General features: G+C 47.2%; 1 protein-coding gene across 2 annotated transcripts in view; it reads left to right on the top strand.

The window, feature by feature from the left end:
* The first annotated feature begins 4,946 nt into the window (after positions 1–4,946).
* A1CF (APOBEC1 complementation factor) overlaps positions 4,947–22,863 on the top strand; it is a 30,150-nt gene continuing 12,233 nt past the window's right edge. For both annotated transcript variants that reach the window (XM_075154071.1, XM_075154069.1), the window contains exons 1-6: positions 4,947–4,984; positions 11,551–11,694; positions 15,168–15,302; positions 15,489–15,619; positions 17,092–17,330; positions 20,539–20,703. In XM_075154071.1, the coding sequence (XP_075010172.1) occupies positions 11,596–11,694; positions 15,168–15,302; positions 15,489–15,619; positions 17,092–17,330; positions 20,539–20,703 (769 nt within the window). In that variant the 5' untranslated portion in view covers positions 4,947–4,984; positions 11,551–11,595. The remainder of the gene's footprint in view (positions 4,985–11,550; positions 11,695–15,167; positions 15,303–15,488; positions 15,620–17,091; positions 17,331–20,538; positions 20,704–22,863) is intronic.

Raw genomic sequence — 22,863 nt, 5'->3', positions numbered from 1 at the left:
CCGATATCGAGCAGGCAGATTGGGAACAAACACCTTTCATGTGCTTGATGGTACCGTTACCTGCGCTCACATAGAGGACTCGGCCTCTGCGTTATGATTACTCAGGCTGGCGTTACACCAGGGAACAAGGATGGAATTACAAAACTATTATTGATACTTTTCCCCTTGTGATCCCCATCAGTAGGGCTTGCAGAAAACCCACGAGGCTGCAGAAGTCGTAATGGCAGCAGGCTCGCGCGCCGCGTTCCAAAAGGCATTGGACGTGCAAGCAGGGGAATAGAACATTCATGGACCAGCGCAGTGTCAATATTTGATCAATATCCAAACATTAGCCTTGCGCAAACACAGCTCGTATCAAACTATCATAAATCAAAGGAGTACTTATGACCACAGATTTATCTTGAAGCCACAGACACACAAAACTTTTATAATTTGTTCTATTTTCTTCGGCATCGGCACGATCCAATGCCCTCCGGGCACAACGCGTGCCAGCGGCAAATCGCTGCTGCTTCTCTGTGGCACGATCAAACCCGAAACGTCTCAGCCGCGGCGAGGGAAGAGTGGCAACGCAAGAGGCTGGAGACTCCCCGGGGATGGCGACGCAGAAACCCCATTCGTGCCAATTTTTGAAAAGAGGTTTTTTTTTTTTTCCCCCCGGTGTCAGTTTTGGAATTGGGAACAAGTGATTTATGTATATTTATGTATATAAATATGTATTGGAGCAAATAGCCTGTGTGTATATAAATTCCCTCGCTGCCTAGAAGCGATTCTCTAGCAGGCTATGCTGCAGGCTGCTGAAACATAGGATTGTTTTTTGAAACCATTAAGATTTAAATTGAGTTGTTTATAATTATAGACCGCAGTAGCATTACGGTACGCAGATTTATTCCGAGGAAAGGGAGCATAACAGTGTTTATATAGCTATAATGAGTTGTAATGCTGTTTAACACAGCCTGTAACTCGCGGCTCTTAGCACACACACTCACATACATACATACCCCTCCCTAATAACCTATATGTGCCCTACTGAATCTATAGCCCACTTGGGAAAATTCAAAGTCCTGTTAGCAACAGCCCATTTCTTCCTCTGTTTCCAGCAGACCATGCCCCTGCAGCGGGCACGCCACTAACACAGGGCCACAGAAGGCAGGTCTTCTTACATCATAGGTCACAGCACCACGCAACAAAAACTAAGGTGAGGGCTTGTGTTTCTTCAAGCCCAGCTCCCAGCAAAGGTCTGCACGTGACCTACTGGGTTGTGTCAACTTACTGGCTTGCGTGGAGCCTAGAGGCTACACACGTAGCCTCTAGGAACAAGGACTTACGGAGCAGCCTCCAGCACCATCCCACATCTCCAGACGTGGGGATGCACAGAGGCTCCTGCCCCAGGCTCCTTCACCAGCCCAGCAACCAAAGCCAGATCAGTCTTTTGGAAAGAACATCTGTATCCATAGCTCTCCACGCTCCCAAAAAAACTCCCCATCACTTCCTACCTTGGGAGATCCTCCGCTTTCCTTCCCAGTGCATGGCAGACATCCCCATACCAGTCCTTCTCTCCATGTTAAAGCAGATGGGTCTTTGAGGCTGGGTCCAGCCCTTTATCTTCTCACCACTTGGCAGCCGGTTCTCCCAAATCTGCTGCAGCTGGCTTTCCAGTGAGGACTTGCTTGGTCTCACCTGTACCTCCTATGGGCTCCAGGGCCTCTTGCAGACCCAGCCCAGCTGCACAGCCTTGGTTAAAACACCTGAGAAAACCTTCAGGGAGAGTCACACAAGCTAAGGAAGGTAAAAGAGAGGATGTGGTTGAGATGGACCCACTCCCAGCTCAAAGATTCAGAGGAAAATGCTCCAATACAGAAAGCTGAGGGGACAATCAGGGCACTGGAAACATCACTGAGGTCCCCTTCCTAGGCGTGATGGAGGTGAACCCTCCCCACCTGGCTGATGACAGGTCAGGAGGTGAACCTTGCCCACCCGGCCGATGACCAGCCAGCAAACTCTCCCCAGGTGTCCAGTTGAGGGTGCCTGGCCTAGAAGCTCCCAAGTCTCAGCTAATCAGCCCACGTATTAACCAGTATATATATCTGCTTTATACTTTTTAAGCTGTGTCTATCCTTCTTGCAAAGTCTCTTTGTGCACTATATAAGCTGCCCAAGCCAAGTAACCCACTGAAACTCATGTGACTTTGGGACAACGTGGAGCCTAGGAACATCTGCCCACTGCGGCACGTCAAGCCATTTCTAATGGATGTGGACAATGTCCCTAGAATTGGTGGTTTCCAAAACCACGTCCTCCTGAGTTCCCACCCCCCTGAGCCTCCCCAGCAATGCTCAAAGAAAGCCCAATGCTAAATTAAAATCTTCCCTACTTCAAAACCCAAGCGAGCAGAGACCGAGAAGTGACCCCCCCAAGATGTCCTGGGCAGGGCACCCTGCTCCTCCTGAAATCAAAGATGTTTTTAATGGCTTCATGACTATGCTAATGGCCAGCTACTGATCCCCAGCCACTGCCAGCAGGACTTGTCACAGCGAGATGGAGGTTTGCCATTAACCTCTTGCTGGGCATCTCGGGAAATTTCTTGCAGCACTTGCAGGGGAAGCTGGAGGATTGGGTCCACCTTCGGGTTTTTGTGGCAGTAAGGAATTAACACGGCATCCGCTCAAGAATCATTTTTCTTGAGCTGGAGGTGCTTTTCCCTGATCCCACCTGGCAAGCCGAGGGAAACCCTCCAACAGGCAACCTGCTGCTGGCATGATCATGGAAAAGGAAACAATTATGTCTTACTGCTCTTGGGGCTTCTTGACTATGCCTCTCGAGAGGCTTTCAAGGAAACAAACACAGATCACGTCTCTCCTTTTGATCACTTTTCCGTTTCTAAGCAAAATCTGCCCCGGAGAGAGGAAGACAGAGAAGAAAAGCATCACAGCTGCCCTTCCTGCACGACCCGAGGGCCTTCCAAAAATTATGCTAAAATCCTAACTCCTTTGGCATCTGAATGGCTTTCCGTGCGTCCCCCATGCCCATACGTGTTGTCACGCTTCCCCCACACCTGTGGGTCAATCCAGCAGAAGCACGGTCAGTTTCTCCCCCAAAATGGGGCTTAGCGACTGGCTTTCCATCCCAAACTCTTCTATCACACATCTAACCCACTGGTCACCTGCATTTCGTCTAACGAGCAGATGGCTTTTCCTCTCCAGAAAGACCTTCCAGTCTTGCTCACGTATCATCAGACTCCTCTGCTACCCACGCTCAGGTAACATCTCACTTTGCTCTCTTTCCCCCAGAGAGACTTCTTCGTTACTCCTTTTTAGTGATGGTCACATGAAGATGCGTGACACTTCATTTTTTTGGAGCTGATTTGCTCCTCCCACTGTCAGAATTTCAGGGCAGCGGCATTTATTTGATCGCTGAATTATTTCAAATCGTTTCCCTGTGGAGTCCAAGGTGCTCGGTGGCACGCTGGCGTTGAGTCTGAAACCTAATGTCACCGATGATCAAATCTTATCAATTCCTTATGACAGATGAGATAGGATGGCACACTAAAGACAGAAAAATAGGGGAAAAAATCCAATGTTGTATCTGCCTGTCCCTCCCAAGCTCTGCCCAGGAGTTCAGGAGAAGCAGCATACCCCAAACCTTCTCTGGGTACTGTGCTCAGTGGTAGGCAGTCGTTGTCATTTTGTTTTTTTTTTTTTTATATATGCTCCAAAATCTGCATTTGAACCCCTGAATTCAGCAGAAAGGTGGATACCGGAGGGCAGACATTTCCTCGGGAGCAATCACATTTTTGGGCCAAGAAATGGGTGAATGAAGCAGCACCTCGACGAGACAACGGTTGCGTTGAGGGACCCCCGTTATCCACCCACCGCACAGGAACACCTAATGCTTTTAAAGCTGAGCAAACACCGGTATGGCACTTTTCCAAACCTGAAGCGTCAGCAACACCTAACCGTAAACGCTTCATTTAACATGCCTCGAAACGAAGCCCGAGACTGCCTTAAATGTCGTTCAGCGTCAGCGTAGGCAAAGGCTGCTAGTGGGGGTCAGCTTTAGGACCGGCAAACCTGCCGGCTGTGGTATGGTGATGGTCCAGCACTGAGGTGGGAGAGAGCCACGGCAGGATGCAATTGCAGGGACGGATCCTTACGCCGGGCTACTAAACTTGCACGTCACGTGAACTTACTCTGCCAAACCACCGCGGTACCCATTTCATTACTGTTAGGGTCCAGGAGGATTTTAGCAGAAACAAACATTCAACTGGGCTGTTGCATCAACAGATGCGGCACGATACCCCGAGGACCGCAATATCCGGATGCTCAGAGGTTGCCACACCTGCGAGCCACCCATCGCAGAGATTCGTGGCCGCTGAATTTATTTGCAAGCCTTTTCTCGGTGCAACAAACCCTCCCCAAAACCTGCATTGGCTTTTCTCCCTGCAAGTATATTTAGTCTTTGCTCGGTCGATGTTTTCATAGCAATTCACGTGCCCTTAGGCCACCAGCGAGAGGGATTTACCCCTCCTGCCATCTTCCTCCAGCAACGCAAAACCTCCTGTGGAAGCCAGGACTGGCACAAGGCTGCGTCCCTTCTCCCAGCATCGCTGCTGGGGACAGCAGCGGCAACGGGGACGGATCAGCTGGGAAAGTCTTTGGCGCGGAGCGAACGAACCGGCATCAAAATGGTAGCGCGGGGCCAGTCTTTAAGCTGCGATCTGACTTCAGTCCTTTGCATTTATTTACAAAAAAATGGGCCTGGGTAGGTGCCGTCGGAGCGGCGGTGACCCAGCTATCTGGTCAAAGGCCTGCAGGGAGCCGGGAGATAGGGCGGGTTAACGTTTAACCCGCAGGGACTGTAAACCAGCCCCGGGACTGCTGAACCTTTGGAGTTTGATATGATGATTAGGGAATAACCGGAGTGACACGTTGCAAACTCTCCATAATCAAGGAGACCTTTTTCCCGGGTGGTGATCTCCAAAATTGCTCAGGTACGCGGCCGCTCATCCTACCCCGAGATTTGGGGCGTGGGGATCGGGTCCCTCGCGAAATGGGGCTTTTGGTCGGGATGGGGAAGCAGCAGCTCCATCGCGCGCCTTCCCCCCACCGTGGTGCCCCACCATCAAATTCACGCCTCGGGTGCTGCCCGACACTGGTGGGGCCGGACGGGGGGGCCAGGTCCCCCCTGCACCGTGCGGCTGGACCCATGCACCGGCACAGCCCCGCACCGCTCGCCTCGATTTTTTGATGAGCAAGGTGGGGAGAGAAGGGCTCCTCGGGGGCTTCGGCGTAATTCCTGCCCGGCGGCAGCGGCAAGGAGCCTTTTTTTACTGCTTTCCCCCCACCGATTGCAGGCGGTTGCCAAAAAAGCGAAGCCAGACACAGTGGAGGGGGGAGCAGGACTTTTCCCTGCGATAATTCGGTCTTGATTTGTTAAAGCGCAACTTTCTAGGGCTAATCATTAGAGATCTTTCCAGCCGACTTCTTATTCCTCCTTCGCTTTGCAAAAGGTGGGTCTTCACGTCAAAGGCAATCGCTGCTGCTAAAAAATCTCAATTTTCCCAAATCTCTTCAAACTAGCAGGCTTGTTGCCCAATACAAAATGCTTCTCTTAAACTATTTTCCCTCGGCGGAATAGGAGGCTCGGGTGGGAGCAGGCGTGGGAGGGAGGTTAGCTTCAAAGCATCCGGCACGTGATGCTGCAAATAAAACGGGGGGGGAAGGAGGCTGGGCTCAGCATCAGGCGCCCTTCATCCTCAGAAAGGGCTTTTTGGGGCATGTTGTGTGCATTTGGTAACGCAGCTGCAAAATCCGCGTGCGAGAGGAAAGGTATTGCAAAGAGACAAGCCGCTTCCCAAGCAGAAAGGGCTGAGCAAAATATTTGCCGCTTTATACGTGAAATCTTTTCCCGAGGCTCGTGTGCTGCAAAGCGTGCAATGCTTTTCCATTACTTTGAATTTATCCCGCTTTCCTGCAAATACCTATGAGTTCCCACTTCCCGTGGGAGCACCTGAGCTGGAAAAAACCCTACGCCCTGGAAAGCAAAAGGACTAAAGCCTCGTGCCGCGTTGCTCAATCAGACTCTGTCCTGCAGCGTGTCTCACCCCAGCAAAGAGCTGGTGGCAGCTGGTGAAGCTTTAAGTGTCTGTTTTTAGGAAGAATATGAATGCTTCGTGTTATATATATCTCTACATATATGAATATATATTGCTTGGAGCTTGGAGGGAGAAAAAAAAACCCCAAAACCTTGAAAAGCAAGCTGATAACCTAAAGGAAGATAGTTTCTCTAGTAACTACCTATTTGGGTTATTAAGGGTAAAGAGTGAATATACTCATCCAGTCTTTTCAAAGGCTGTTATTCTTCAGGAGGAGCTGTTGCATCGGGGGGGGGGGTACTGGTGCAAAACGGCCTTCGTTAAATGTGTCCAAGTGGCTCAACACATTCAAACACGAAGGTGTATTGATCCGCGCAGGATAAACACGGTTTCGTTATCTCGTTCATGGAAACAGTAACCAGGTTTCCCCAAACGGGTTGCGAAGGGGCAGGCTCAGGGTGCAAAAGCGGTGGGGGAAGAGAGCAGGGTCCGGCTGCAAATTCCACCTTTCCTCCTCTCATCAAAAATCCCGGCACAGGAGACATCCCTTGAATGGGGAAACCGATTCCCCCTTTTCCAAGCAAATAACTCAAAAGCGAAGTAAAATCCACGTTTTTGGGGGGGTAAAAGCTTCTGGATTCATCTTGCTCCTGGCTGGATGGAGCAAAGCTATAGGATCTGCCTGCAGTAGCTGGCAAGGAAACCATGTGTAGAAATAGTCATGGAGAGGTGAAGCAGTATTATAATAAGTTTGTTTCTTGTCGATATGGGGTTTGCTAGGCATAAAAGTACCTTTTCTTGTCTTGGCGTTTCAGAGCTTTGATAGAAACCTAAAATAAATGAGAGCGTTCAATGGAGAGAGGAAAATCAAACGAAGCGATGCTCTGATTTAAGATAAAAGCAGTACCTTCCTTTTCCAATGGTGCGGGGTTCTTGATTCTGTGAGCACGTTAACTCGGTAGTATTGTTAAAAATTTGGTCAAAAATGGGGATGAAATGGGAAACGCACCTGGACAGTTTGCACCTCTGAAGGTCCTAATTTCAATATAAACACCTGAATGAAATGCAACCTCCCCCCCCCTTTTTTTTTCTTTTCGTTTTAGCATAATGATCATTATTAACAGCAAGCCATCTTTCAGGGTCAAACCCCTGAAAATGATTGAATTCCATTATCTCTATTATTTCTATTAAGTGTGGTGGTGGTTCTTTTTTTTTTTTTTAAATAGTGCTAAAAATACGGCCTTAATTTGCTGCAGTCATTCGCACTTCCCAACAGCAGCCATGGAAGGGGATTTTTCCCCCTGTGCGGGTGGATTTGCTAATTGATTAATGGCCCAGGGAACAAAGAAGGAGAGAAAGTAATCGTGTTTCCCCGGGTCCCGTGACAGCAGCTCTCCTCCCTTACCCTTAACGATAAAAAAAAATAGCCCAGCACACCGGCACCGCTGCAAGGGCTGAGGCTGACGCCTGGAATAAGGGGAAAGTGCTGAAATCCCACCAGTTTCAGAAATAAAGCATCCCCCCCCGTGACTTGTATCCTGGAAATAGCCTGGATGCACTGAAGGATATGGACTCTTGGGTGGCGGAGGTGGGAAAGCGCCCTGTCCAAAAAGGTGTGTAGATGTCCTCAGGCCAAGGGAGGTAGGAGAGAAGCGGGGAGAGAAAAGGGGCTTGGAAAATTGGGGGCTGGAAAGCCCGTTTTGCTGTGCTTGGGATTTGTTGTGTTGGGATTTATACCTCTTAAAAAAGAGAGGGGTGATTTCCGTTTCCGTCCCAGGGAAACCCAACCGATGGAGGAAAGCTCTCTAGCAACAAGGCTTATAAATGAGCTGTGAATGACTTTGGGCTGGTAATTAGGAGGAGGGACCTAATTTCTAAGAGCGGTGCTACAAAACCGGATCCGGGTGGCGCATTGGGTCGTCCGCGTGCGCGTCCAAGCCCTGAGCGTGCAGCGTTGTCCAGCCCCGGCCTCCGATGCTCCTCCTGGATCAGGAGTGGAGGCTTGCAGAGTAACTCAGGGGGGAGGTACCCTGGGGTGGGGGTCTCCAGCCGGACCCCGCTTCCACCAGGACCAATCCTGCAGCTGCAGCAGGCTGCTGAGGGTCGTGGTCCAGGCAAGTCGGGGCATCCCCAGGGATGGGGATCCTCCACCGCTCGCACGGGGAAGGGCTCTTTCCTTGGGGCCGGCCGGGCTTTCTTCAAAGGCGGCAGCATGTGGAAGCACTGGGCACTGATTAAGGCCAGATCGTCGTTAACACGCACCCCCCGACCAATTTTTCTGGCACTTTCAAAAAATGCGTAGAAGTCTCCAACACCGGATTTTGCAGCGGCTGTGATAAATACCTTGCGCAACCTTGAACGCTCTTGCTCCTTTATTCCTAACGGATTGCTTGAGCATATGCTGGAGTACACCAATGTCTAGACGTGCTGGTCTAGAGCCTAAAAAATTTGCGGCATGCCTTACGAGAAGAGCCCAGAAGAGCTCGTCTGGTCTTATCTAATAAGGCAGAAGCCGAAGAGGGATATTGTTCCTGCTGTAAATGCATCAGGGAGGGAGCTCTATTTCCAGCCAGGGAAGATGCTCTATTTCCATCCATCCCCCAGCCCTGTGGCTTGGGCTCGCTGCTTAGCACGAAAGCATCACCTGGAGTGAGATGTTACTGGAAATTACTCCTCCCCGAAGGAGATGTACAGAGACGTATGGCATTTAAGGCTCCACATGCAAATGCATTCAAAGGCAGCGGTCGCTGAGAGACCCAGCCCGCAGGGAAGTGTAGCGTGAAATAGTGCAATTTGCCTGGCGGGGGGGAAGAAAAAAAAAGGCTCTTACACTACTTATCTATCTAGGTCGCGGCTGGGGACGGTCTGGAAACCTCAGCCGCTATGGAAAGCCGCCGAGGTTTGCCTGGCTGCGGTCCAGCCGCTTTCCCGGCAGGGAGAGGAGACGCTGCCGGCGTGGGGCGACGTGCCTGCTGGCTGCAGGCAGCCCGCTGCCAGCCGCCGCGCTCCGACACCTGGGGCAGCCTCCCCGTCGGGAAGCAGGTTGCTGCAACACCGGTACACCCGACAGAGAAGAAAAAAATTACGAAATCCGAGGCGGGGAATGTATCTGCATAGAGATTTTCGTCCATTTTCGTCCCCACCTCTGTCCCAGCCTTTGGGTACGTGAGGATGGGCTCAAGACCAGATATAAGGGTTAACAGAGACTCGTGGAGCGCTGTGCAAATTTGCACCAAGTGCTGCGATTTGATCGCTCAAACCCCTGATGAAACCAGGATGCGGCAAAAGCAAAATACGAGGGGCCAAATTTGCAGTACGCCAGAGCTTTCCTCTACAGGGTGCATGTGGGGTATCTCCGCCCAGGCAAGGGGGGGGGATGCAAAAGCAATTTGGATTTTAATTGTTTTTTTTTTTGAACGACCGCTTTTTCCTTCTTAAGCAGCCTGGGAAAACGTCCGACTCGTTTTTGCACAGCAGTGTGCTAATCCTGCCCCGTGCCGTGCTGAACCCCAGCTCTGGAGGCATCGGCAGGCACAGAAACCGCAAGCATCGTCAGGGTTTTGCTGCTGCCCTCAGCAAGGGCAAAACAAAACAATAATCGGGCTCCAGTTGCTGCAGAAAACACTCATTTTGGAATTAGAGACAGGAGAGAGCTATTGCCTTGGACAGTCCATCTCCCAGCCCCTACACCTTGGTAGTAATTAAAACACCGGAGAACCTGGGAGCATGGCAAAAAAAAAAAAAATCAGAAGGGTCTCACAAACCTCAGCAATAAATAGCTCCAAAATCTGGCACTACCGAGATGTCTCTATTTCTATTTAAGTTGTGGTCTCTGGAGCTCAGTGTGGCAGAGCCCGAGTGGCACAAGCTGAGATCCTCCAAGCACCTGGGCTCGTGACCCATTTTTGGCGCTGAGAATAATCCATCTATTTAAATTGAAAGCACTTCTTTAAATCTTCTAGGATACAAAGATATAGGAGCACAGAGCAAGTAATGTCCGAAGGCAAAGTGGCCAGCCCCAAACCTTAGCTCTTCCCTCAATGAACCCCAAAAGTGTCATGTGCTAATAAAAGATTTTGATGATAAACCGCCAGTTATTGGAAAAGGTTTTTCTGTTATTTGCATAGCATCGTGGCACCCTCGGAAAATCTGCCGTAGCCAGATACGTTGCACTTCTTTACCTGCATTTCTTTATGTGCAATGCTCGTGTTATGTGCGCCGAGAGATCTGCTGTACTGGCGGATTTTTTAGGGTCCTCTCCCCAAAATTTGGCATTAGCTCAGGGCGCAGCCACAGCAATCCGTCCTCCTTCCACCTTTCTGTCCCCCCCCTCTGCTCTTCCGGATTTCCCTTCTCCCCCGCCCAGCATCCCCATCACCATCCCATGCCCTTCCTTGTCCCTGTGCCATGGGGGGTCACGAGATGCCCCACCCCCCTCATCCCCAGTACACCACCCCGGCCCCTTTTGTCCCTGTTTGCCCTCCAAGCAAGCCTGGGAGTTATCATCGCCTTTCATTGCCTCCACCTTCGTATAATTGAAAGCAATTTAAGGCAATAACAATCATTTTGGATGACACGATTTAGCGATCTCCTACTATGAAATTCTTGGTCCTACCAGCCCGCAGCACATGCCCTGGCTACGAGGACCCAAGGAGGCAACTGGTTTTGCTCTTGCTGGTGTTCAGCACCAGCCCATCATCACGAGTCCTCAAGCTCAACGTTGCACCTGCAGACCCTGTTTCTATGCCTGGCCCATACAAATGGTTCTTGCACAAGCTCAAAGCTCCGCATGCAGGAAAAACGGGGCAGCCTGAAATTATAGGTAGTGAGTCCGTCTTATAAATGCCCCTTTGCCAATGTGTAACCCGATTCAGATTTCAGCTTTATGGTATTTTCAACCCAAAACCAAAACTAAAAAAAAAAAAACCCAACTTTAATTAGATATGACCTAAAACTACAGCTCTGAATCAAAACATCTGAACCCAGGGTTGTTCCAGCCCTGAAGCTAGATACAGATCTGAAGTTCTCCCTTGTTCTTGATTTTTAAAAACAGGCCAAATCTGGACCTAGGTCTTGTTTCTCGTAAAGTGCCGGACATGGCTTGTACAAGGTTCCCTTCCCAGCATCAACGGGAGGCCGTGGCACGAAGGACTCATCGTCGTGTACTCAGCGCAGGATTAGGCGCCTTACATGAGTTTCCCTGCTAAGATACATGCACCGATAGGTCCCTCTGCGTCTCACTGGAGTGCTGTCCAAAACCTGACTGTGGGTTTAAACGCTATTTATTTTCATGCGACATGAGGGGGATATTTTTGCTTTTTCCACGGTCTGTGGTGTTTTGTTTCGTTTTTATCTCAAAATAACTGATTTAGGAAGAACAATCCTGTTAACTTTCTCAGGAGGGTGGTCTTTCTCCTCCTAGCCATATTAATTTATTTAATTTATCTTAAATTTGATTGCAGTGAGCACCCCTAATTAACCTGATTTTTTGCTGATAATCACTCACAATGGAATCAAATCACAAATCCGGGGATGGATTGACCGGCACACAGAAAGAAGCTGCCCTCCGTGCCTTAATTCAGCGAACGGGATATAATTTGATCCAGGTAGGAACTCACGGTCACGTCCTTTTGTGCGCAGTGTCTGGCTTCATCCTGAAGCGATGCGTTGCATCGGGGGCTTGAGCAGCGAATCTGTACGCGTGAAGTGCTCCTTGCTCGTTCTTCTTCTCTCTGTTTTTCTCTAACATATGTGCTGCACAGAACTACGTGTAATAGATGCTGTCTTTTATGAAGCAGGATCTTATTCCTCCAGGAATTCTTTGCCCGATGCCAGATTATGATAAGGGTGGGAAAAAAAAAACTGAGCACTGCTAAATGTTGGGAAAGGTCGGGCTTGCTGTCTCAAAGCCACGGCTGCAGTGGTAGCGCAGCAAAGAAAACCCGCTAAACAAAGTGTCAGAAGAGCGTAGGTCCAGAGTTGGCCATAGGAAGTCCAACATGTCACCACCAGATCTGCCTTTTGTACCTTCGCACACGTACAAGTGCACGTGAGGACGGTGCCTCACCTGCCCAAACACCAAAGGTTTGCTCCCAGTGTAGTCTTCAAGGTCTCCAAGTGCAAAGCCTCTTCTGGTTAGGGCAGGAGGAGACTGGGCATGTCCTTCAAAAGCCATCTGAAGAAGTCTCTCTCAGTTAGCGTGACCAAAACAAGCTCATTTTTCGAAAACGTTGGGCACTAATATGACCGACCTTGCATCCTGGAAGAAGTAACTGAAAACACTGAATTTTAGGCAGGTGCCTGCCTTGAACTTTGCCTTGCTTTGCATAGCACTAGAGGGCACAACAGCCCAAAGCAAAAACCGAGACTCCTGGGAAAAAGCATTTTCCTACAGCCCTAAATCCTGTGTGCGCCCCAGGACCAGGCCAGCAGCTGGGTTTGTTCTTGAGGAGGCTCTCTGCTGTACCTGACCCAGAAGATAAATAATTTATCTATGTCTTATATTTACTGTGGCTTTCTTTATCCTTATCTTCAGTTTTTCATGCTGTCACATCTGGCTATAACTCATTCCTAAACCACGGGTTTCAATCCCCAGCCCACCCCCCCCACCCCAACAACTTTTTTCTCCCTCCCTTTTCCATTCCAAGCTTACTATTTTATCTTTTTTTTGTTTTCCTCCTAATTTCCTTTTCCACATCTCTTTGGGCTTTTCTTCCAACCTATCTATTGGTGCAGCCAAACACCTTCTTCCTCAATGCACACCAGGGTCACTCATCTTTGTGGAGTGGATGATGAAGTCCTCCTTCTCTCCAGACGCTGTGTCAAGATGAGTTTGTTGAGATGCTGCCTTCAAGCCACAAACGAAGCCACTGCAGATTGAGGGAAGATTTTATTTCTTGCTGTGCTTCCTCGCACACCAGTTCCCACAGACATCGACAAAATGAAAAAAAAAAAGAACTGTTTGATTGTCTCTCCCTTGGCTTAAAGTGGGCCAGTAAGACTCCTCTAACCGTTGTCAGATCATTATTGACGAGCTCAGCTTTCCTCCAGCTGGCACGCCGGTGAAGATTGCAGATGACCACAACACAAAACACAACCATCACTTTTTGTCTTCAAATGGCTTGAGAGACAGAAAAATCCCACGCCAGCGACGTCCTCAAAGTTCAGCCAAACTGGGGGCAGAAAAATAACCTGAAACATCACGGTCTTCCTGTTAGATTTGCTATAGGAAGTCATTCATAAATTCAAATGTCCCCGTGACTCCACCACTATGCTGAAAACATTTGCAAAACAGGAATGAGCACGGATAATTCAGGGCCTGTTATAGGCTCAGGAAAACTGAAAGAGCTCCTGGTATATTCTTATTTTCCTGCAAGGATCCCTGTTTGCTTACGTGCTTTAGGCCTCCCTCTTAAGTCAGCCCTACAGGCACTCACTTGCTTGGAATAATCCCAGGGTGGGAAACGACTACAGAAATGATCAGGGAGCCAAAAATAGAAAAACGACCAGAGTCCCAGCTCCTCCGGGAGCAGGGCCTTGCTGCAGGACAGGGGAGCGAGAGGGAAGGAGAGAAAGGAAGGAGGCAGAAGGAAGGAAGGAAGGAAGGAAGGAAGGAAGGAAGGAAGGAAGGAAGGAGAAGAGAGAAAGAGAGGGATGGAGAAAAAAGAGAAAGAAAGAAAGAAAGAAAGAAAAGAAAGAAAAAGAAAGAAAGAAAAAAGAAAGAAAGAAAGAAAAAGAAATAAAGAAAGAAAAAGAAAGAAAGAAAAAGAAAGGAAGGAAGAAAGAGGAAGGAAGGAAGAAGAGGGAGGGACAGAGGGAGGGAGGAAGAAAGCATGCGAAGGAAGGAAAGAAGGAAAACAAGAAATACAGGAAAGATGATTAAAAATAGGAGAAGAGACAGAGACCACACTCACATAGCAAAAACACAGCGAAAAGAGGAAATATTGGCTGGTCTTCACATCTTTGAATATTATTCAGGGCAAAGGCTTGCTCCCTGCCTAAAGAAACTCCTGGGTAGGCAGGTGTCATCTTTTGTCCCTCGCATGGTCTCCCACCATCGAGGGCCCTCCTCTGTCACCCCTGTGGGGCTGCTTCTGTCATCTCCTCTGCCCAGACCTTCTGCCCTGCTGGGCTCCCTCTGAAATGCCTGGCACAGTTAGAGAAAGGGTTTCACCGCTCCTGGGTGCAGGAAGGGGTGGGTGATGGGGTGCACCATTTCTCCATGCCCATCTTCAGGCCCAGGTCCTCACCACACCTTGTGCCAAGCATTGCTACCACTTCACTAAGCCCAACTGCTGGCACAAATATCTTTTTTCAAGGGCATTGAGTAGCTTCAGCATCATCTACTGCCAATGACGCCTCGGGCTCCCTGGCTCCCTCCCTTTCACTCTGTCCACATCTCTCTCCAAATTTCTACCTTCATCCCCAGTTTTCCCCCTATGTTAGCGCTTTCTGAGGTCCAGATGCCTTCTGCTTTCGGAAAGTCCTTCTGCTTTCAAACGCGATCCTTCCAGTGTCTTTTCTTTGGTCTGTAGAGTAGGAAGTTCTCCATCAATGACTAAAATAACAGGCAATATAATTGCTAATAAATGTTTATAATTGGATGAAGAATCATGACAAGTTATAAATTTTGCAAGTGTTATATTACGCAGTCCACAACTAACACACAGTCCACAGAGATGCACCTCCCATAGCCAAGAAGACCTACCTTTTCCAAGGAGGTATTTGACTGTCTCCATCTTGGACATCTGAAGTAGCAATTGAGTTGCAGAGCATACACTGATGCGTGTACCTTAGCAAAACTCGGCTGGTACAAACCAGACCCTTCTCCGGTACATCACCAGCATACTAACTGGGTTATCAAAGCCCTTCAGTACAGATACGACAGTGGGGCAGCCAATGCACGCTACGTTATCTCTGAGGAGTCTGTAAAGAGTTGCTTCTTGAAGGGAAGGAGGGCATCTGCCTCCAGCCCACTGGTAATGGAGCGTGTCTAAAGTGTCGTTCCCTAGGAAGGGGTTGGTTACATCCACATTTAAAATCTATATCTAAACCATTCTTTTCTTTTTCTCCATGGCAGGAAAATGGGCAGAGGAAATACGGAGGCCCACCACCTGGCTGGGATGGCCCTCCACCGGAGAGAGGATGTGAGATCTTTATTGGGAAACTGCCCCGAGACCTCTTTGAAGACGAACTTATACCACTGTGTGAAAAAGTAAGGCTTTATGGCGGGTAGTTGTATTGCAGAGGTTAGGGATGATCAAAGCTTAATTTCGAGGCTGAACTGGAGATGATGCCCAGACTACTGGTGGAGCTCTGACGTGATAGAGTCAAGGAAGCACCCGGTCTTGTTTAAACACCTCCCATCTTGCTTTACAAAACTTTTTCTTTCTATTTGCAGATTGGCAAAATCTATGAAATGAGAATGATGATGGACTTTAATGGTAACAACAGGGGCTATGCCTTTGTGACCTTCTCGAACAAACAGGAGGCGAAGAATGCAATAAAGCAACTCAATAATTATGAAATTAGGTAAGCGTGGCAAACACCTTCACATCAACTTTAAATCATATATATTAATCTATTTTGTTGTGTAAGGCATATTTTTCCTTGCAGCCCAGAGGAAGGTTATTTAGATACCTAAGCTTTAAGAGGAAATCGCCTCTTGTCTCCCTGTGCAGTCATTGCTTTATGCCACAGTACAAAGGCAGTATGTAGGACTCATCAGAGCCAAAATATTTTGCAGGAATTTTCCTACTTACAAAAAAAAAAAATCTACCAGAACATTGGAAAAAATATTTCGCTTTGGATCACATTAACTTTCGCCTAACCATTGCTGTTTATTTCGTGTTCCCCTCTGGGCTGTTTTTTGTTGATTTATTCCTGTTCACAGTCTCTCTCATGACCTAAACTGCAGATATTTTCTGGGAGACAGAGCAATTGCAAAAAATGGTGAAATAGGATGGAAACCAATTGGCAAAACAGTGACATTTCCTAATAGATAGGAACAGAAAAAACCCTCATGTTTGTGACTAAAAATTGGGAACAAAACACCCAGAAATCAACAACATATGGACCCATCAATATGTTTTGTTTTGATTTCAACCACACTTTTTTTTCCAGTTCAAAGTGGGATGAGTAGATGCATTTGCGTAGAATCATTTAGAGATAAACCATTCTGGCAATTTTATGGCTTTCATTTTTGTTTTTAATAAAAAAAGAGGGGTTGCGAATTGCTTTACTAGCAACCCTAAGGATGAGCAGGTCACAAGGCATACAGGGAGGGCTTGGAAACGTGATTTGTATCAGAGGTTGGAAGGTCTTAAAGATCCACCTTCATCCACCTCCACCTCCTCTGCTTACTTCCCGTGTTCCAAAGACTCCTCTAAAGAAGTTTTTAACTTCTCAAGACCTGCAAGAGGTACTTGGACCACGAAGAGGTAAGCAAAGTGCACGGAAGGAAGTTTTTTATTTGGGGTCTGCACAACAGTTGGCATCAGTAAGCCCTCAAATGGTGTCTCTCATGACAAGGGATTTTCTTTCCCCAACACCTCAGTCGTGAGGCCCAACGGTGACTGAGAAGCTACAAGTCACTGGTGAACACAATGAATCCTGGCTTGTACTGGTGGCAACACAAGAGTCACTGCTGTGACCATGGGTGGTAGGTACAGTTGCCTGGTGTCAGCCGTTTTTGCAAATAGCAAAAGGGAGAATCCCAAGAAACAAAAGCAAAATTTGGCTTTGGTTTCTCCCTGATCTCAAATCCTTCATTTCAACTGTGCTGCCTTACTTTGATGTCACATTTAGCAGAGTGTCAGCCTTCACGTTAGCTTTTGCATTGAGCAAAACCGCTTGAATATCCCAAACAGCATATGCTGCAGGGGCAGGAGGCCTTGTGTTCGACCTTGTGTTTTGGGACAAGAGGAGGATTTTATTTTAATTTTTTCCTCTCTTTGAGAACTGATCCTGACTCCTGACAAACCAGCGATGTTGTTTATACTCAGGAACGGGCGTCTCCTGGGAGTCTGTGCCAGCGTGGACAACTGCCGCCTGTTTGTGGGAGGGATCCCCAAAACGAAGAAGAGGGAGGAAATTTTAGCAGAGATGAAGAAAGTCACGGATGGAGTTGTGGACGTCATTGTCTACCCTAGTGCAGCCGATAAAACCAAAAACCGGGGTTTCGCATTCGTGGAATATGAAAGCCATCGGGCAGCGGCCATGGCCAGGAGAAAATTGCTCCCAGGTTAGTACAGATGGTGAGGGTGGTTAGGGATGGCTTCATCTCAGGGGTCACCTATGCACGCATTGCGCTGCAGTGAGACCGATGTCTCCAGAGAACCCAGGTACCCAAGGAAGCGAACGCTGCTGGGTTTTCTCCTTTAGGCTGCTAGAGACACTCAGAGCAAGGAGGGACCCCAGTGCACCATGGCTGGCTGATGGAGTCACCATCAGCGATTCACTACGGATCCTGATGTAGCACCATGCTCGTTATATCCATGCTCTTCGTTTAGGAGCTTGAATTTATTAAAAATACAGCTAAATGGATTTAGCTGTGTGTATCCATACAGCTGTGTTGTAGAATATGTACTATCCTGTGGTTATCTTAGGTTATATATAAAATATAGCCTCAATTATGGCCTCTTGGAGACAATCACTCAGGAAAGCATCTAAGAACATCTCAGTCTTGAGAATGTACTGAGGATGTTCCCAAAAATGGGTATTTTCCGTGTGGGAAGAAAACTTCAAATGAGGAATTGCTTTAGCATTTAAACAATATAAAGAATAAGTCTTTGTAATTTAGCGCTGGGTGACATTCAAAGACCATTGTGAAGCAAAGAGAGGTTTGGCAGGTGTTAGAGTCACTTAACATTAAGTGTATTTGCAGTGATTTCACCAATTTTCTCATGCTTTCTTATGCTCGGCAGCTCCTGCACTGATTTGTCGAACCCAGCTCATTTGCTGGTGAAAGAATCCAATAAACCTTCTGTTTGGAGACTTGTTCATAAGCCACCAGCCTTCTTTCACTCTTTCTATACGACAGCCCATGAAACATCCCAAGTAATTTAAATCCTTTTTTCTTATTGTAAAAAAAATGAGCATGATTTCGAGTGTTGAATATGCTTAGCTATTGTGGGATATCTCACACTGACTATTTTTCCTTTTATCCGGCATTTTCTGCATCAGTTTAGCATCCCCCTGGTTGTGGGAGCACATTCAGCTGGTCTGTGCTTCAGCACAACTTCTCCATGGTTTCTATATCGAGAACGAAGGAAGGAGCAGGCGCAGCCACAGCTGCCGACGGCAGCCTTGAGGGAGCAGAGCACTTGAAATCCTGAGCAAAGACAGCGAGACAGATGGAACGAGCCCGTAGTCCCGAACAGACATGTGCAATGCGCTAGTGATTTCCAATTTCGAGACATCTCGGTAAACAGTTTGGGGAATTTCAAAGGCCTGAGGAGGAGCCAGAGTCTTCTGATGTTGCAAACATACGGGAGGAACTTGAAAAAAGCTTCAAGCCAGAACTGAGTGTGTGTCCAGCTGATGCATTGGATGAATGTGAGATTGAATATCATTATCAAGATGCTTACCTTACTCTGAACCTCGCTGCTCTTCGAGGGAGCTTTGCAGAAAAGACAGAAATGCTCAAAAAGGAAGATGTTTGTTATGAAAGCATTGTCTTGTCTCCTGGTTAAAAAAGAGGGTGGAGGAAGACTGGGTTTTAGCAAGAGGCTAGTGTAGGCACCAAGCTTAGCTCCTTGCTGCGAGTCAACCAGGTCATTATTTCCACTGTTGACCAGAAAAGGGCAATTCAGAAAGGGGCACACGGCCTTTCATTTCAGCTGGCTGCCATTAGCAGCCATCCCTCTATTTCTGGTCGGGTCAGGCTGGGCAGTGTTGAAAACTGAACATCAGCCCAACCTCACTCCACAAATCCTGGCTCATTCATGAGCCTTCCTAGCAGGGAGCAGCCTCTTTCCATTTAGTTTGTTAATTTTCACTTCCAATATAGAAAAACAGGTCTCCAAATTCTATCCTTGCTCTCTGATTTTCTCTATTTTGGGTCTCCCGTCCCATCTTAGATGGGTTATCCAAGTGGAGATGCAAGATAGGATGGATGCCTTCTTTTAGATCTCTCAAAAAATGTGTTGCAGGATTCTCATTTTCCCTCTGCCAGCATAGGCATCCTCGAGTTTCTTCCTGGTTTTAGCATAATTAAGGCCTCGGAGGACCCAATCTTTGTGTCATAAAGATCAGAAAGAAAGAAAGAAAGAACACAGAAAGACCCACTTACTCTTTGGGGGACATTTGCAGAAGAGGCAGACATTTTATTTCAGTATTTGGAAGGAATATCTAGCACTTGCCATGCTGCTAGGACAGAAAATGGTCCCTACTGTACATCCAAAGAACTTGCTGCTGGGCCAACTAAAATTGCTGCAGAAAAAGTGGGCCACAGATAGAGCACATGAAATGTGGGGCTCTGGATATTAGTGGGTGGCCAGATTTCAACTACTCCTGAAGAAAAAAAAGAGGAAAATCTCCCTGCAAGATGTGCAGAAGGGACAGGGAAGAAAAAGAGGAGGCAGGAGGTATCATTGCTGTCTGGAGAAGACAGGAGGTGAAGAAACCATCACTACGTAGAGGTCCCTCTGACTTACCTGGTGTCCTGCTGCTCATCACTGCGATTCCCACACCTTTGAGACAAGGCTGTGGCAGTCAGTTTTCATTACATATGAAACAACACTAATTGATTAATCAATTACCTAACAGATTAGGTTACTCAATGCAAATGATGACGGACGTCAACCCGGTAACATGGCGTCAACATTGATTTTAACTACCTCTTTATTTGGTCTTTTTATTCTCTACCCCTCAGTGGCTCGATCCAGTGCGTACAGAGCCCATGGGCTTCTCCTCCACACCCACAGCATGTTTTATGCCTCGTTACTTTTTGTGTCCCTCCTTTCTAGTACTTCAGCTGCAACTTCACCCAGCGGGCACCGTACGACTTCAAACATTTGCACACAGAGACATCTTGCTTTTACTATTTCATTTCATCCGGCTGGGACTTCTGGATCCTTTTCCTATTATCTAGGGAATTAAACTTTCGCAGCAAAGAGGGATTTTTGTAAGTTCATTAAAATATTTCCCTTTAGAGAGCACTCCAGGGAATGCAGACGTTAGTGAATCATGCCATATTTTCACTTCTTTAATTCTGGACCCTGCATTTCTGCAGATACCTAAGGTACTAGCGGGAGCATGCTCAAAGTGTGACCGTCTGCTTTTGGAAACGAGTTAACGAAGCAGCCGTGCTTTGAACTAGAAAGGCTTATTTCGGTCCCGTTTGTAGAATTGGCCTATTCTGCTGTTCATACTGCACGCGAAATAGGCGCTGAGCAGAAGTGAGAGGAACCAAAGCCTGTCTGACACTGACCGTGCCAATTCCTTTAAAGGAAGGATCCAGTTGTGGGGACACCCCATCGCTGTTGACTGGGCAGAACCCGAAGTGGAGGTGGATGAAGACACCATGTCATCAGTAAAAATTCTCTACGTGAGGAACCTCATGCTCTCGACCACTGAAGAGACCATAGAAAAGGAGTTCAACAACATCAAACCAGGTGGGAACCCATTGACAGGGTAGCTCCTAAATAAGTACTGCTACTGCAAATGGAAATATTTCTCCATTCATAAAATGCCAAAGGAGGAGATAAAAAGAACTGTTTTTCCGCTGTAAAATGTTCATATGTAATGCCACAAAAACCGTCGTTAGGCTGAAGGCTCCCCCCCAACACGCACATCATGTCATCCCACTAAGGGCTGCTTAATTTCCAGCTAACAACACTACTAACCTTTTTAGGATGATTGGCAACTGGAAGAGATCCAAAATGCTGCACGGGGATGCCTGTGTCATAAAAATGATTTTTAATCCTTTCAGTCTTTCTTAAAAAGAGAGAGTTGGTGAAACAGCTGGGTGATTTCAGCATTCTTCTATGGCAAGGGGTGATGATAGAAATACAGTGATTTAATACAAATGCTTTTTATCTAATCTATCTGAATTCTATCATGTTCATCCCAAACCCCCCACATTCTTCTGTGAATTTGTGAATAATCAGTGCTTATCATTTAACGCAGAATATGACAGTATTCCTTTGTATATTACATGCACTTAGGGTGAGATTTTTCAAAAAGCAAGTAGATTTGTTGGGAATAAAAATCCTGCTGGCTTTCAAAGGAGATTTTACTTCTGAGTTGCTCCAGCTTTAGGAAATTCCACCCAAAAACAACAAAGTAAAAATAACCCATTTCTGCAGCTCTCCAAGCCACACAGTCCATTAGGCATTAGCAACTTATGCTTGGCAACGTGAAATCGCCTTTCATCTTGTTCCTATTAACTTCCTTCTATTAATTTTTTAAAATACACTACAGAGCTTCATTTTTCCTTCACTAACTTTTCGTTTCTGCTCTATACATTTCTTTTTCTGTACTAGGCTGCAATGCAAAGGTCTTTACGAGGTTTCCTTATGAGTCTTTTCTGTCCTTCTAACGTTTCTGGCCAATACGTTTAGCCACCATCAAGCTGTTAGAGATCCCATTTTACCCCTGAGTTAACTATGTATCATCCCACTCTCTTAACTGTTTCCTCCTTTTATTTACCCAGTTTTCCTCCTGAACATTGAACTGCTCGCACTCCCCAGAAACACATTTGTGCCCTTTTGCCACTTTGGTAACAGTCATCTGCTTTGCTCCTAAGACAAGTTTTCTAGTGCAACAGCAGAAGAACTGTATCGTCTTTAATTTTCACTTTATCATTTTACTTCTCATGCTGGAGGGTCTTTTTATTTTTTTAAATGGACAGCTTGCTTTGTTGTGGATAAAATCAGGAATGCCTTTTTAAAAGCTTTCAAAAAGATGTGTATCAGAGCAGCAAAACCTGAGCTTTGGGGAGAGCAAATGCGGTTTAAGTTGTAGTGAGATTACAATCAAAAAAGTCAGCAAGGATCTGAAATTATTCACTTCCCCATCTTGGTTATCTGCCTTATCCATTGTGCTGCATTTCAGTACTGCTTGCCTGAAGTGCACATTTGATCCAGGGCATTAAGAAGCTTTTTTGAGGATAACAAGTCATCCCATAAAAAATAACCCTAACCAAAGGAATTACGATCCAGAGGTCCCCATGGCAGAGCAATTACCACATCGCTATGGGCTCCGTAGACACTACCAGGAATGCTGCTTATGCATCTCAAGTCGTAATATAGTACAAGTATCACCCCTTAAATCTGTGCCAAATTCAGTGCCGGATGACTTCTATAGAGATCTGCATCACTTGTCTCACTGAAAAGCCCTACCCTTGCTACCTAGAGATTTTGGCAAAAATCCTTATCCCTGGCAAAGTTTCCAGCAGGAAGATTGTGATCTCCAAAGGTACCGAAGGGGACAAGTTTTCCCCCATAACATGACACGGACGGTCTCTCCACGGAGGTGTCCTGAGGATGGGGATCACATTGCTCTGCCCCGGCAGAGGCAGAAGCAGGGAAGAGCAGATTTTTGGCTTGAGCGAGGATCAGTAACGCAGAGAGCTCTCAAGGAGGCAGGAGGGGGATTTTCAAAACACAGAGAGTTCATTAAAGCCTTGACTTGTAAACAAGGCATCAGCATATAACTCCCATAACTTTGAGCTTAGAAAATCACCCTCCGATCCCAGAAGGAAGCAAAGTGCTACTTACATTTTGAAGACGTGCAGGCTGCTCAGGTTATAGGCTGGGACAGGCTTCATTTAG

Source organism: Calonectris borealis, chromosome 7, assembly GCF_964195595.1.
Source record: "Calonectris borealis chromosome 7, bCalBor7.hap1.2, whole genome shotgun sequence".
Taxonomy (NCBI): Eukaryota; Metazoa; Chordata; class Aves; order Procellariiformes; family Procellariidae; genus Calonectris; species Calonectris borealis.
The sequence above is the reverse complement of the archived record's forward strand: the minus strand, read 5'-3'. Positions and strand labels throughout refer to the sequence as shown.